The sequence below is a fragment of the Hypanus sabinus genome, chromosome 19 (assembly GCF_030144855.1).
Source record: "Hypanus sabinus isolate sHypSab1 chromosome 19, sHypSab1.hap1, whole genome shotgun sequence".
In the NCBI taxonomy this organism is placed as follows: domain Eukaryota; kingdom Metazoa; phylum Chordata; class Chondrichthyes; order Myliobatiformes; family Dasyatidae; genus Hypanus; species Hypanus sabinus.
In genome coordinates, this window is record NC_082724.1 from 22,136,125 (window position 1) to 22,153,190 (window position 17,066).

At 40.1% G+C, this 17,066-nt stretch overlaps 1 protein-coding gene across 3 annotated transcripts in view; it reads left to right on the forward strand.

The window, feature by feature from the left end:
- The window catches only part of cacna2d3a (calcium channel, voltage-dependent, alpha 2/delta subunit 3a), an 893,404-nt gene extending 878,864 nt beyond the window's left edge, over positions 1 to 14,540 (forward strand). For 2 of the 3 annotated variants that reach the window (XM_059944149.1, XM_059944150.1), the window contains 3 exons: positions 2,801 to 2,910; positions 11,162 to 11,244; positions 13,547 to 14,539. In XM_059944149.1, the coding sequence (XP_059800132.1) occupies positions 2,801 to 2,910; positions 11,162 to 11,244; positions 13,547 to 13,639 (286 nt within the window). In that variant the 3' untranslated portion in view covers positions 13,640 to 14,539. Of the gene's footprint in view, positions 1 to 2,800; positions 2,911 to 11,161; positions 11,245 to 13,546 lie in introns of all 3 variants that reach the window. The other variant, XM_059944148.1, reaches the window with a different exon arrangement.
- Positions 14,541 to 17,066: the final 2,526 nt, after the last annotated feature.

Here is a 17,066-nt window from a genome sequence, read left to right on the forward strand (position 1 = left end):
AAGAAGATAAGGTAAGGGAGGGAAACAAGACTGGGGAATGGTAAAGAAGAGGTGGGAGGAGGGCGATTGCCAAAAATTAATAAATTGATGTTCATGCCGTCAGGTTGCAGGCTATCCAGACAAATACAAAGTGTTGCTCTCGCGAGCTGAGTGTGGCCTCATCATGACAATAGAGGAGACTGTGGACTGACATGGGCAGAATGGTTGAATTGGGAATGGGAAGTAGAATTGATATGGGTGGCCACCAGGGGATGCTGCTTTTTGTAGGATCCTCTTCCAAATTCATATAGATAATTGTTCTTAAATGATTCAGGTATTCATTTTCACTGTTCTTCATTTTAAAGAATGAAATAGTTAAGAAACGGTTTAATTGCTTGATAGATGTTTAAGATTTTTCAATGTCAGAGACCTGGGCCGAGCCTTTTCTGGCATTTACATGCAGAAGGCACTGTGTGTGTGTGTGTAGCCCCTTGTCATTGACTTTGCAGGAAATTGACTCCAAAGGATCAGCTACTATGCATAAGGATTTACTACGTAGATTAACTGCAATTGCAGGAGACTTGCCACTGGCAGGAATTTCTGAGCCATTGGATTAGTCCCTTGTAAATATGACATCTGCAATATTGTGATTCATACAAATTATGTTACAAATTGTGAATCACTAGGGCAGTTAATTCTTCATAGCTGAGAGAGAACAAACAAAAAGCCATTAACTCAAGGTAATGAAATCCTGAAAGAGTTGTCATTGTACAAGAAAAGAGGGGAAGTCTGTAAAGAAAGGCTTACACTTTGTTACAGTACATTAATGGAGTTCTTTATGTGGATAAGTCTTTCAGTAATGTTGAAAAGATGGAATGCTATCAGTTTTGTGTGTGTTGCGATCAGTTTAATAGTTTCTGGCATTTCAATGTAATATTCATTCTCTTGTTCAAATTCTTTGTCTGATTCTTGTAGGTAAGTATAAGTAGATTACTTTGTTTCTGAAATGCCTTAGAATGTCTACTATCTTTATTCAGAATACTCTGCTTTTAAATGCTAAACCTGTAGGACAAGAAAGTAATTGTGAGACATTATTTAATACCTGTGGCTGATTTGCCAAGAAAATGCCTATTTTCTGATTGTTTTCGAACAATAAGTGAACTGTGGAGTACTCGGTAAAATGACATGAATGAGGAAACAGTTATTTTTAATAAAACCTGTGCGGAGCGTAGGGAAGAATGGTAACAAATGCTAAGAAAAAGCATATTTATAGATGGTTGGGTTCCATGGAATAATTATGGCCTATTGCATCCACGTCGAACCCTCGTTGAGCTGCCCAAGCAGGCCTACTTCTCTGTTTTATCCCTGTACTCCTGGAAATTAATTTCTTTCAAAAGCATATCCCATTCCCTTTGGAAAATATTTTCACAAGCTTTACAACAACTGAAATTTAGACTCTAACCACTTTTGAGTAAAAAAAATTTTCCCTCACAGTTCCCCAGTATCTTTTGCCTATCTCATTGAATTTGGGCCTTCGCCTCCTTGAACCATCAGCAAATGGGAACAATTTGTCTGTATTTCCTAAAAAGAGCAGATGATATAAATCTGAAATAAAAACAGAAAATGGTGGAAATATTCACCAGTTCGGATAGCATTTGTGAAGAGAAATGTTAATGTTTCAGGTCAATGACCAACAACCTGGAAACGTTTAGAAAATAGGTGTGTTTAAACTTGCAGAGAAAGATGATTTATGGGCACAAGAAAGAAAATGATTATGGTAGATGGCTGTTACTCTGTCTCAAGGAAGTGTAAATAGAGGAAAGACAAAAAAGGGGAAAACAAGCTCATTTCCCACCCACCTGGCAAAACAAACTCCCCCCCCCTACTATTCACCACTCTGACCTTTTACCTCTTCTCACCTACCTATTACATCTCCCTGGGTCCCCTTCACTTTCTTTCTCCAATGGTCCACTCTCCTTTCCTATCACATTCCTTCTTCTCCAGCCCTTAACCTTTCCCACCTGGCTTCACCTATCACCTTCCAGCTAGCCTCCTTCCCCTCCCCCCTCCACCTTTTTATCCCGGCATCTTCCCCCTTCCTTAGTCCTGAAGAAAACTATCTATTCACATCCATAGACATTGCCTGATCTGCTGAGTTTCTCCAGCATTTTGTGAGCATTGCTTATGAAAAAAAGCTGCCAAAAATGGGTAACAGTTGCTGGTAGTCTGAAAAAAAGAGAATGCTGGGATAGCTCACGAGGTCAGTCAGCCTCTGCAGACAGAGGGAAAATCAGAACTGGCCAAAGACTGAATAGCTAAAAACTGCATTTGTTAGAAACCATAAATCATTTCCCTCAACTTACCCTCCATAAATCCAGCAAGATCTTGATTGCCTCAAGCAAGTACCCAGCACCCGCCCCACTCCAGTTTTAACTCAAAAGCTGACATCTCTCATTCATTATGGTGTGTTCTGCACCTTCAATGGAATGGTCAATCCTTCCTTAAGTCTGGTGAACTTGAAGCTCTGCTTCTCTCCTGCCAAAGGTTCAACATAAGCACTTTATTTCTTATTCTACGACTTTATTTATAATACCCAGATCAAAATATGCATTACCAGCAAATGGGGATTGGAAAGTCTGTTGACCTTTTCCATCCTATGGCAGAGTTGAGATCTCCACATAAAAATTCTCTGCATATATGACTAATCTTTATTTTAGCTTTGTATTGGAATTACGTATAACGATGCATGTTTAAGGAGATGATACACATTTGATTATAAACTCATGCCTGATTAATGCATTTTTTTTTGCTTTTGATGTAGGTCGTTTGTGATCCAGCAGATTCCAAGCAGCAACCTCTTTATGGTAGTTGTAGATGCCAGTTGTGAATGCAGTATTGGGCCAATTACAATGGACCCCATAGAAATAATATATATCCTTTAACAGTCAAAGCATTTTGTGAGTTATTAAAAATTCTTGATATTGGGAATGCAAGTTTGTGGACAAGCCAAAAGTAATAAAGCAGATGTATGATAAAAAACACCTCAGAATAATATATGTGTCTGTGGGCCTTGCATTTGTAACTTGGCAGCAGACAGGTCTGTTACTTAGTTGTTTTGGAAGACACCCAAGCAGGTGTCCTCTACTTGCTTCACGTCAGTTTATTCTCTTTCATTTATATTTATTTTGATTGAGTAATTATTTTCCCCTATTTGGACACTGTTCGTTTGTGTCCTTGTTTCAAGAATTTCAAAATTGTTCTGGAGCAGATTTCCATGTTTCTCTGCCCAGGGCTATTGGATCACCTGGCTGAATACAAAAGAAATTGTGTAGAAAGAACTGGTAGCGGCCACCCAAGACTTTCCAGCATGAGCCTTGAAGTCCTGCTTCACTACATTTCTGGCAGCAGAGCTCAGGCCCCGAGATCTCCGACCAGCAGCACTGGAATCTAATAAACCGTACAAGTAATAAAGTGCAAATGCAGAGGCATCTCAGCCAGTGCTATAACTCAAATGATCAAGGGACTTTAATGTTGGCAAATCATCTGAATCTTGATAATGAAGCCAAAAAAGTTCATGACTGATGTATTTTTGAAGAGTTGAACAATTGGGCCTGGATTTTGTGGTCATTGTGGGCAGGAAAGCAGATTTCTTGTGAGTACAGCTTTATCACAAATGAAGTTTCAGCCTCTTGCACTATTGATACACCATAGCAGGCCTAGACCAGCACACTTTCACCTACCTGTCACATTGAATCATTTTTAAAAATTTTAGCATAGAAGGAGGTCATTTGCCCGTTATGTCCATGTCAACTAAAAGGAATTGTTCTCAGTCTATAGACTTGTAGGACGTTCCTCACAAAACTCCTCTTTTGAGATTTGCTACCTTCAGTTAATGAATTACAGGATCCAACTCAAATGTTTTCTTTCCTCAATATCCCGCTGCTCTTTTTGATAATGAACTTAATCCAAGTCTATTCTTCTGTTCACTCTATCTCGGCCTCTCATAATCTTGTACCCTTTTACTGAGCCCCTTTTGCTCCAAAGGAAAACAACTGAAGCCCAATCAGTTTTTCTTCTTACCTATACTTCTTCAGCTCTGGCATGGTCATTTTAAGTTTCCTTTGCACCCTCTCAGGTGCTTTCATACCCCACTATTCCCACCCCCAGCAAAGAAAAGGTGTTGGCTAATAATCTTGAAGAATGATGCTCACATAGATCTAATTATCTCATCATATGGACGTAGCCTTACTCAATGTTGTTTGCTATTGAGCATCATTTCATTGGGACTCCTGGCATCAAGCCACCATGTTAACTATTAAGTTGAATGAAAAGCCAAACACATTCGTGAGTTCTCACACATTTAAACCAGGAAACTGGAAGTACAAGTTACAGTGAAATAAGTTTTTGCTAAATAATAATTGGAACATAGATACATTTAAAAGATACTGAAATGTAAATAAATATTCCAAAATGTATAAATCTATAACTTTAAGATGATGCAACAATTAGTGTTCAGGACCAGGGCATTTGCTAAGCAGTAGCTTGGGAGGAGGTTGGATCACTGAAGCCAAGCTTGGGAATTTTGCATGAAACCATCCATTTGTGGAAATCCTGAAGCAGCCGGCAAACTCAGAGAGTAATGATGGTTTGCCTTGGTAATTTTCTCATCGTTACAACCACAAGTAAGTGGATAATAATAGTAGAATCTATGCCTACCCTCCAATCGTAATACGTTCCTGTACACTGAGCTATCCTCAGCATCTCTGTATGCTTCAGGAGTGCATCAAGGGGCATTTTTAGTCAGTCCCGTTCTGGACAATACTGGATATTGCCTTTGCCACAATTGTGAGGATTATTTTGCATTTTTCAATGTTTATAAGAAAAGGAAGAAGAGAAGATTTTGACTCAAGTTTGAATTTAGAAAATATTTTGAAGCAGCCTATTTATGAACAAATTCAGTAGCCATAAATAAAAAAGGTTGCTATCTGAATGAAGTCCCAGGAGCAGGCCATGAAGGACAACTTGCTACTCCTCTGCCTCTGCCACTCCATCCACATATTCTGTAATCCACAAATGACTATCTATGGTCCATTGAGATGCAGAATTCACATGTCAGTCTTAAATATTCACCCCTTCATCCCAATCATGAGAAAATCTGCAGATGCAACACACACAAAGTGCTGGAGGAACTCAGCAGGTCAGGCAGCATGTGTGGAAAAGAGTAGACAGTCCGCGTCTCAGGCCGAGTCCCGTATCAGGAGTCCTGTAGAAGGGTCTTGGCCCGAAACATCGACTGTTTACTTCTTCATTCCAATGATGCACACCATTTGCAAGCAGGGCCAGAGCGATGAACATAAACTTTTATAAGGGACACTAATGCCAGAACACAGAAGTCCCCTCAGAAAACCATGATGCAGTCATTCTGACTGTGCTTGGACCTTTTGTGAAATGCAGTGGTGGGACACCATCCTGCTATGGTTTCCTAGTAGTTAGGCCGGGAAACTCACCTGCTGAATCTGTGCTAGGTTAGGCCTGATTTTAACTATTTGATTAACTTCTATGATAGGAATGGCTCTGAGCAAGAGACATGAGTTTGAAATTCAAACTGAAAATGTTAGAAACAGGTCAGGCACCACATGAGGAAAGAGAAAAAAAAGAGAAAATGATAATGTTGAATCACTTCAAACAGTATGTTTATTTTTTGTCAGTTTTAATGCTTGTGCACATTTAATACATTCACAAATCTTTGAAGCTTTTTAATAATATTGAGAGCCATTAAGTACAGAGATGTGTCCTAGCTGGTCATCAAAGCATTGCAATGGGAAATAACTTGTTTTAAAAACAAATTCAGTGGCAGTAGAGTGATGAGTGTGACTGGGCAGGTCAGACTCACAGGTGGTATGGTTTTATCTGTCAGCAACTCCCAACAAGCCCCACCCAGAATCAGCTATGTTGCCCAAAATAGACTCCTCCTCTCTAAACTCCAGTGAGCATAGGCCAATATTCCACTCCTCTCTACCCAGTTCTTCCTACACTCACCATAGTTCCTGTCACCCTGTTTCTTTTCCCTCCTCCACGCCCTCCATCTGCCCACTCCTCCCACTGTTCCCATCCCCAGTTTCCTCACTCGATTCCACACTCCACCTTCCACTCCTATTAGGTTGCAGCCATTTTTTATCACCTCTACCTACCACCTCGCTGCTTCTATTGCCTCCTTCACCCCACCCCTCTTCCACCATCTGCGTCCACCTCACTTGCCAGCTCCTGTTCCATGCTTTCTCTTCACCATATTATACCAACCACCTCCCCTCTGCCTTCCAATCTAGATAAAATATCTCCACCCAAAGCTTCACCTGTTCATTTCCCTCCATTGGTGCTGCCCGAGCTGCCAAGTTCCTGAGGCATCTCATGCTTTCATTCTATCCCAGTATCGGCAGTCTTGTGTGCTATTACAATCTGTGCTCATGTGTCAAATCCCTCATCCCCAACGTAAATCTAGTGAGCCAGCACAACTTTAACTCCCAGCCAAGTTTATCTTTCTTTCAGTAAAGAAGAAAACCATGCAGTTTTCACCAGATAAGGTTTTACCAGACAAACTAAACATGTATTCTAAGCCACTGTAACAAAAGGTGGGGGGGGTTGGGCTATCATTTGTCTTTCTAATTCTTTGCTGGATCTACATGCTTATCCTTTGTGTCTCATGAACCATTCACCAAGGTAAGTCAGAACATGAATATTTACTGCTTTCTCACCATTTAAAATATAGCCTCATGCTTTCAATTCTTCTTGTCAAAGTGAACTCACATTTCCCCCTCATTATACCCTACCTGCCACCTTCTTCATCTTCCTGTCCACTCACTGCAGTCCATTGCAGGTTCTTGGTTTCCTCCTCAGAGCTCATTTTCTCACTCAGGTTTGTGCTATCATCAGCGTTGGATATGCTACACCCTATCTTCAACCAAGTTTTTAATATGTATTACAGATATATTATGGATGTATTATGGATAGGCAACAGCAGTTCTGATCATTATGACATCTCACCAACCAATATGTAAACTTTGCTCTTTCATCAAGTCTCTATCCACACGTAATATGTTACTGCCAGCACTATGAGACAGTATTTTATATACAAATTAATTGACTTCTGAAAATTCATTCATGCCACATCATCTAACATCTTTATATCTATCCAGCTGCTTACATTTTAGCACACCCTTTCAAATTTGGTGATCATAATTTTTGCTTAGAACTATATTGACTATACTTTAACCATTATTGGGATCAGTAGCGCAGCAGCTATCTAGGAGGCATCTTCCTCCTAGATTTCAATACTCCCGGACAGAGATGATCTATTAGTTCTCAGGGTATGATAGTCAAGCACACAGTTCATTCTGAAAATTCCACTGAATTCAATCATCGGGCATTTGGACTCAGGCTGCAATATACGAAAAGGGCTGGAGACTGACAGTGACCAGATTCAAATTCTGCATTCTCTGTCACTTTATGTGCCAAGAGTTAACAGGAAAACCACATGCCTTGCTGTGGGATCATTTCAGATTGTTAATGTTCATCTCTGGGAATAGAGCAAACAAGAAGGCTGGATCAAGGATGAACTGTTCCTTTCGGTTCCAGAAAGATATTCATGAGTCAGTGAATTTTTACAATAAATTATAAGCTTCATGTCTGCATTTGTATTGGTACTATGTATTTATCTCCAGACTTTTGATTAACTTAAAGAGTACGAGTTAAAGTAAGTCAGGATTTAAAATATTCATCCCGAAAGCTTTTAAGTACAACATCTTACTCTGGCCATTAGACACCATCTTAGGTCTTAGACAATGGCTTTGAAACCTCTGCCACTCTTTTACTGTGTGAAGGAATCCCAGAACTCCTCTTTGGCAATCACTTTAAATCTTTTCCCCTGGTTTCTGACCACTGTCAAGGAAAATAGACCCATCCTATCAATTTATTTGGTTCCTCATAATCACATACACATCAGTGACACCTCCACTCAATATCCCAGTTCTAAAGAAAAGAAAGTTGGCTATCCATTTATTTCTCATAGGTAAAAATCCACAGCTCATATTTTATGTTTAGTTCTGGGATAACATGCCTGTTTTTATATTCCATTCTTAAGCAAATTTAATTTTGTTTTATGTTATATTGTATTACTTTATTGAAACACAGAAACAGCACAATACAGGCCCTTCAGCCCACAAAGCTGTGCCGAACATGTCCTTACCTTACAAATTACCTAGGGTTACCCATAGCCCTCTATTGTTCTAAGCTCCATGTACCTATCTAGGAGTCTCTTAAAAGACCCTATTGCATCCGCCTCCACCACTGTCACCGGCAGCCCATTTCACACACTCACCACCCTCTGCGTTTCTTTAAAAAAAAACTTACCCCTGACATCTCCTCCGTACCTACTTCCAAGCACCTTAAAACTGTGCTCTCTTGTGCTAGCCATTTCAGCCCTGGGAAAAAGCCTCTGACTATCCACACGATCAATGCCTCTCATCATCTTATACGCCTCTATCAGGTCACCTCTCATCCTCTGTCACTCCAAGGAAAAACGCCAAGTTCACTCGACCTATTCTCATAAGGCATGCTCCCCAATCCAGGCAACATCCTTGTTAATCTCCTCTGCACCCGTTCTATAATTTCCACATCCATCCTGTAGTGAGGTGACCAGAACTGAGCACAGTACTCCAAGTGGGATCTCACCAGGGTCCTATATAGCTGCAATATTACCTCTCAGCTCCTAAACTCAATCCCACGATTGATGAAGGCCAATGCACCGTATGCTTTTTTAACCACAGAGTCAACCTGCGCAGCAGCTTTGAGTGTCTTATGGACTCAGACCCCAAGATCCCTCTGATCCTCCAGACTGCCAAGAGTCTCACCATTAATACTATATTCTGTCATCATATTTGACCTACCAAAATGATTTATTACATTTATCTGGGTTGAACTCCATCTGCCATTTCTCAGCCTAGTTTTACTTCCTATCAATGTCCCGCTGTAAACTCTAACAGCCCTCCACACTATCCACAACACCCCCAACCTTTGTGTCATCAGCAAATTTACTAATCCATCCCTCCACTTTCATCCAGGTCAGTTATAAAAATCACAAGGAGTAAGGGTCCCAGAACAGATCCCTGAGGCACACCACTGGTGACCGACCTCCATGCAGAATATGACCCATCTACAACTACTCTTTGCCTTCTGTGGGCAAGCTAGTTCTGAATCCATAAAGCAATGTCCCCTTGGATCCCATGCCTCCTTACTTTCTCAATAAGCTTTGCATGGGGTACCTTGTCAAATGCCTTGCTGAAATCCATGTACACTGCATCTACGGCTCTACCTTCATCAATGCGTTTAGTCACGTGCTCAAAAAATTCAATCAGGCTCGTAAGGCACGACCTGCCCTTGACAAAGCCATGCTGACTATTCCTAATCTTATTATGCCTCTCCAAATGTTCATAATTCCTGCCTCTCAGGATCTTCTCCATCAACTTACCAACCACTGAAGTAAGACTCACTGGTCTATAATTTCCTGAGCTATCTCTACTCGCTTTCTTGAATAATGGAACAACATCTGCAACCCTCCAATTCTCCTGAACCTCTGTCATCCTCATTGATGATGCAAAGATCATCGCCAGAGGCTCAGCAATCTCCTCCCTCACCTCCCACAGTAGACTGGGGTATATCTCGTCTGGTCCTGGTGACTTATCCAACTTGATGCTTTCCAAAAGCTCCAGCACATCCCCTTTCTTAATATCTACATGCTCATGCTTTTCAATCTGCTGTAAGTTATCCCTACAATTGCTGAGATCCTTTTCCATAGTGTATACTGAAGCAAAGTACTCATTAAGTACTTCTGCTATCTCCTCCAGTTCCATACACACTTTTCCACCATCACACTTGATTCTCTCACATCTTATCCTGTTGCTCTTCACATACTTGTAGAATGCCTTGGGGTTTTCCTTAATCCTGTCTGCCAAGGCCTTTTCATGGCCCCTTCTGGCTTTCCTAATTTCTTTCTTAAACTCCTTCCTCTAGCCTTATAATATTGCAGATCTCTATCATTACCTAGTTTTTTGAACCTTTCGTAAGCTCTTCTTTTCTTCTTGACTAGACTTACAACAGCCTTTGTACACCACAGTTCCTGTACACTATCAAACTTTCCCTGTCTCATTGGAATGTACCTATGCAGAACTCCACGGAAATATCCCCTGAACATTTGCCACATTTCTTCCATACATTTCCCTGAGAACATCTGTTCCCAATTTACATTTCCAAGTTCTTGCCTGATAACCTGATATTTCCCCTTACTCCAGTTAAACACTTTCCTAATTTTTCTGTTCCTATCCCTCCCCAATACTATGGTAAAGGAGATAGAATTGTGATCACTATCTCCAAAATGCTGTCCCACTGAGAGATCTGACACCTAACCAGGTTCATTTCCCAATACCAGATAAAAATTATATAACAATAGGGAAGATTTCTCACATGCCTTTTTGGCCAGTCCTATGTGTTTTGGTACCTTCAAGGATTTAAGCCAAGTTCCTTCCATTTTTCTATACTTTTTCATATCTTACTACTTATTAGATATTCCCGTGTCTTGTTTTGCCATCTCAATGACTTATCTCATATTTTTTGGACTGTAATATGCTCTACATCCCATCTCAGTCTATTGAGATTTTCCAGCCATCTGCAGATTTTACCTCTCCAACATTCCCAGTCATTTATTAAATCCCCTGTAAGCTCCTTGGACATGGTATCTGCACTTAAGTCTAAAACATTGATATATATCATGAGACACACGGGACCTGGCACTGAACCCTGAAGAACAACACAGCAAAAATCCTGGTGGACACTAAATCAAATGTTGACAATTATCTTCTGCTTTATGCCACCGACCCAAATTTGGTTTCTGTTTGGCATTGTCCCATAATTGTGTGGGTTTTCACCCTCTGTCAGGTTGGCCGGGAGGAATCGTACCTAAATCGTCTTGAACCTAAATTTGAAACCTAACATGATTTTCCAATCAGTTTAGTTGCCTCGCAGTCAGAAACAAGCACTAAAATACAGTAATTTAAAAAAATATATATATATATATATATTCATAACTGACGTCTGTCTGTGTATGAAATCTTATCCCTTAACTGCAGTGAACATAATGAATCCATGAAATGTGAGAATCTCAGATCGCAGAAAATAAGAAGACGTCCGGACTCCTGTCATCCTTTCCATGCCGAAGTAAGCAAATATATTTGAAACAGATCACTGAAATGACATCACATTATTGTTAACCTGTTGTTTTATATCGGAATTGTGTTTTCTTCCAATGGAAGTTAAAAACATATAACTAACCACTTGCTTAACACATTCAAAATGATTAACCATGCAGCTAATTACATTGGGACAGTGAATTGAGCTTATGTAATTAAATTGATACATTATTGTCACAGGTACTGAGGTATAGTAAATAAAACTTCGCATGCCATCCATACAAATCACTTCATTACAATGGTACTGCGCAGTAGTACAAGGGGAAACAGGTACAAAGAAAGTAGACAAGTGCAAGGTCAAAACGAGGTCGATTGTGAGATCAAAGGTCCGTCTTTTTGCTCAATGGGACTATTCAATCGTCTTGGCACAGCGAGGTAGAAGAAAGCTGTCCTTAAACATAATGTATGTAATTTCAGACTTTTGTATCTTCTGCCCGGTGGGAAGTGGGAGAAGAGAAGAGAAAATGTTAGATAGCAATGATAGCTTCCACTCGTTCCTATTCACCTATCAGAAAGGTGTTCTCTTCAAGTAGAGATCTGAATGGGCAGGAAGCAGCACACTTTTGAATGGAGTAAAAATTAAATATGCTTTGATTTGAGAACTCACAACAGAGTTGACTATGCTGAGAATTCAAAGTAGCTGATGAATGAATATAGCAAAAATATTTTCTACAGTCTCTATTTCCAACTAAATCGTAATCGTTCAATTTTTAAAATGTTTCAGCAGAAACTATTCAACCATGTTTGCCAAGTACATAGCACAGAGTAACAAGAGGAAAGCCTCTGAATTACTGAAGAGGTTACTTCAGCACAACGTTTTACAGTACCAGTGACCCGGGTTCAATCCCGCCGCTGTCTGCAAGGAGTTTGTACGCCCTCCCCGTGATTAAGTGGGTTTCCTCTGGGTGTTCCAAAGGAAACCCAAAGTCCGAAGTAGGTTAATAGGTCATTGTAAATTCTCCCATGATTAAGCTAGGGTTAAGTCGGGGGGCTGCTGGGCTGCATAGCTCAAAGGGCTGAACGGGCCAATTCTGTGCTGTACCTCAATAAATACATACATTAGGTGTGACCTTTGATGTCCTGTAAAGATTCTTACTGCCCTCTTTGAACTAAATGAAGAGACAGTAAAACTAAATGTAACTGTTTTTCTTCTGATTGAAATCATTAGATAGTAGTTCAATATCTGATTCTATCAAGATAAAGTTTATATCTAAAGGTTGTAATAATGCATTGAACTAGATTTGGGTCACCACAGGACAAACATCATCTTACGTTATAGGGGACATTTAATGTGGTTAAATATTCTGTAGCACTTTACAGGAACTGCAATTGGAAAGTGTTTAGAATAAGTAGCTAACAGATTGGGAAGTAGCAAACAGATTGACTAACAAGAGAAGGCATAGTTTTAAGGTCATTGGAAGTAAGGTCATAAGGGGGATGTCAGAGATAAGTTCTTCACACAAAGAGTGGTGGGTGCATGGAATGTACTGCCAGCGGTGGTGGTAGAGGTGGATACAATAGGGTCTTTTAAGAGACTCTTAGATAGGTACATGGAGCTTAGAAAAATAGAGGGCTATGCGGTAGGGAAATTCTAGTTAGGTTCTCGAGTAGGTTACATGGTCGGCACAACATTGTGGGCCGAAGGGCCTGTAATGTGCTGTAGATTTCTATGTTCTAAAAGGATTAATCTTGTGCAAAGTCTTAAAGGTGGGGAAAATGAGATGAGGGGTGCTGGCCAATAACTCAAGCAGAGAGATATGTACAGTACAAGTAGGAAAATTCGGGCATCATATGTGGGAGGTTGAAGATACTGTAGTGAAGATTGGGTGTTGCATCAATCTAAACTTAAAAAAAGAACAAATCTGGAGTTGGGATTGTAGGGCAGGATAGGTAATGAAGACAGAAACCTATTGAGAAAAAGGGCAAGTAATTTGGTATATCAGTGGAGACAATTAATGTCAGTGGGAACAGGTATGATTGGTGATATAAAATAAAGTTTATAGATAGTGGAAGATGTTAGAGCAACAAAGAGAGCCTTGGAGAAATTGGGCATGGAGGTGGCACAGCAGACGAGCTGGGCAGTTGGACATATGTGGTGCTTCTGACAGGGAATCAGGGGACACAGCTCAAGTTCCAATAGGATCACTGGTCTTCACATTAGTAACATCATTAATATTCACAAACGAGTGAGAGTAGCCAATTCTTATCTGTCCCTTTATTATTATTTTTACTTATCCTTTTATAGACATAATGATTTTCATCATTTTTAGGAAAATGCCAGAGAATGTGGAGGTGTACTGGGTTTAAGATCTTGCCGTGCAATGCTGCTGCTGCCTCTCATCCTTACATTATCTCAGAGGTGACAGAGACTCTTGTGTCAGTATTGGCCTGATGAATCATAAACTGAATGACACAGTTTAAAGGAAATGTCAAGCAGTGGAGAACCTCTTCTACATTATACAAAACATTTGGAATGGAAAGTATTGGTGGAATCATACTGAAGATAAATGTCAGCACAGAAGTAGGCAAAAAGATGTGCATCTTATGCAGAACATATACAGGTATTGTCATTATGGTAACCATAATCTGTGAGCCTAAAAAAATCACTTTGCAGGCATCATTGGTGATTGATTGTTTTGAGCCTTGCCTTATCCTTAAAGAAATTGGACATGTTTGTGTACATTTTTAAATAAATTATCTTTTGAAAACTGCAGGTTCAATGTAGCATGGAGTACCTTTTCTTGTGTCAGTTGTTAACTCTATATTTCATGGTTGTATTGATTTTTTTCTGCATATCACTTGTATATGACTTTACTATAAAGGAAACTTGTTGTTTCTGTGCAAAAAAAAACTGTTTACAGTGCTAAAATATGTTCGATTAGTTGCTAGAGTCCTGATAGAAATAGATATGGAATGCAAAATCACCTCTTCGGCAGTCTTTTAAAAGCAAAAATGAATTAACTAATTATTGCATCAACCTATGTTTCAATAGAAATGTTTATTTGTTCAAACTAGCAACTTGTTGCTTTATTGAAGGTCTACATTTCCATAATCCAAAACCTAGGAATATTGTAGCAAGGGTAATTCTTAGTTAATTTTAAAAAGTGTTCATTGCAGCTTTCCAAATATGCACGTTTTGTATGATATGCCCAGTAATGCTAAATATTATAAGAGAGGAATATTGGAGAAATGTATGAAAATGCATAGAATATTTGATCATTCACGTAATTCTGAATAAAGAGAAATATTGTAATGCTATTGTTTTTTTTTATTTTAGTGCAGAACACTTGGATTTTTATGAGGGATAATTAAAAGCATTTGCTATTGGAACCTTTAGATAGGTTACAAGTATATACTCTGAATTTCCCTATTCACTTATCGCACCTTCTTTACACGGTGGCTATTGTCCAATGGTCGATTAATGACAGATCTAAGTTTTCTTTCTTGTATATAAATTCTTACCAGTGCTGTACTAATTTGTTTAATTAATATAGTGATAGATGTAATTTTAAGGTCATATATTCATTCCATAGAAATGCAATTTGCTGTGACATATAGCTTTAATGAATTAGTTGTTTGAGTGGAGCAGAACTGCTGTTAGTATTTTCTAAAAATATTTGAAAATACACAGTACATCTAAGTACCCAGTAATCATTAAATTGAAGAGGAATTTGAGTTAAAATACAATATGTTAAAAAAATGAAACCTATTGCAAACAAAAATGCACTTTAGAATTTGTTGCGAATACATTGGTTTTGATGTGTGTCAAAGTCTTCATGTGAATAAGTAAGGGATTGACTTTGCCTGGAACTAACATCCTAAAGGATGTGAAGAGGAATGGAATGATTGACAGACACAGAGAGATGTACATAGAAAAGCAAGAGAATTTCCATGAAGTTTTCTGTGTAAATAGTTTAAAGGCACAGAAAGCACTGAGGAAGGGTCTCAGCCCGAAACATCAATCCTTGTTCCTTGCTAGATGTCGTCTGACTTGCTGCAGAACCTGAAGAAATGGAAACACTGCATAAATGTAAATTCTTACAACAAGGTATATAATAGGAAAAATAGTAAGAATTATACAGTGCAGTCTTCCTGCAACCAAAGTGGCTCTTACCCATGGGTCAGATTTCATCTTGCAATTAACTAAGCTTCCAGAGCAGGGATATACCTGAGGGTACAAACAACTCCTCTCACTGCTGAGAGTATGACTTCCTGCTGTAGAAGGATAGACAGTTGGTACCAGCACAAATTGGACAGAAGGAGACTGTGTTATTTGCAGAAAGGAGGAAGTATGTATGTGAGGCCAGTTTTTTGTGCTCGGTGTCAGATAGGCAGGTGGTCACACCGGGGCCACAGGAGACAGACAAGTGGGTCACAGTCTGGAGGGGCAAGGGGAAGAGTCAGGTACTAGAGAGTACCCCTGTGGCTGTACCCCTTGACAATAAGTACTCCTGTTTGAGTACTGTTGGGGCGACAGCTTACCTGGGAAAGAAGCAGTGGCCATGCCTCTGGCACAGAGTCTGGCCCTGAGGCTCAGAAGGGTAGGGAAGGGAAGAGGAAGGCAGTAGTGATAGGGGACTCTATAGTTAAAGGGTCAGACAGGCAATTCTGTGGATGCAGGAAAGAAACTCGGATGGTAGTTTGCCTGCCAGGTGTCAGGGTCCAGGATGTTTCAGATCGTGTCCACGATATCCTGAAGTGGGAAGGTGAACAGCCAGAGGTCATGGTACATATTGGTACCAATGACATAGGTAGGAAAAGGGAAGAGGTCCTGAAAAAAGACTTACAGGGAGTTAGGAAGGAAGTTGAGATGCAGAACCGCAAAGGTAGTAATCTCGGGATTACTGCCTGTGCCACGCGACAGTATGTACAGGAATAGAATGAGGTGGAGGATAAATGCATGGTTGAGGGATTGGAGCAGGGGCAGGGATTCAGATTTCTGGATCATTGGGACCTCTTCTGGGGTAGGTGTGACCTGTACAAAAAGGATGGGTTGCACTTGAATCCCAGGGGGACCAATATCCTGGCAGGGAGGTTTGCTAAGGCTACTGGGGAGAGTTTAAACTAGAATTGTTGGGGGGTGGGAACCAAACTGAAGAGACTGGGGAAGAGGGCGGATAGGCAGGTGATAGAGAAGGGATGTGCTCAGACTGAAGGTTTGAGATGTGTCTATTTTAACGCAAGGAGCATTGTGAACAAAGTGGATGAGCTTAGAGCGTGGATCAGTACTTGGAGATATGATGTGGTGACTATTACAGAGACTTGGATGGCTCAGGGACAGGAATGGCTACTTCAAGTGCTGGGTTTTAGATGTTTCAGAAAGGACAAGGAGGGAGGCAAAAGAGATGGGGGCATGTCACTGTTGATCAGAGATAGTGTCATGGCTGCAGAAAAGGTGAACGCCATGAAGGGATTGTCTACGGAGTCTCTGTGGATAGAGGTTAGGAAAAGGAAGGGGTCAATAATTTCACTGGGTGTTTTTTATAGGCTGCCCAATAGTAACAGAGATATCGAGGAGCAGATAGGGATACAGATCCTGGAAAGGTGTAATAATAACAGAGTTGTCGTGGTGGGAGATATTAATTTCCCAAATATCAATTGGCATCTCCCTAGAGCAAAGGGTTTAGATGAGGTGGAGTTTGTTAGGTGTGTGCAGGAAGGTTCCTTGACACAATAAGCCTACAAGAGGAGAGGCTGTACTTGATTTGGTATTGGGAAATGAACCTGGTCAGGTGTCAGATCTCTCAGTGGGAGAGCATTTTGGAGATAGTGATCATAATTCTATCTCCT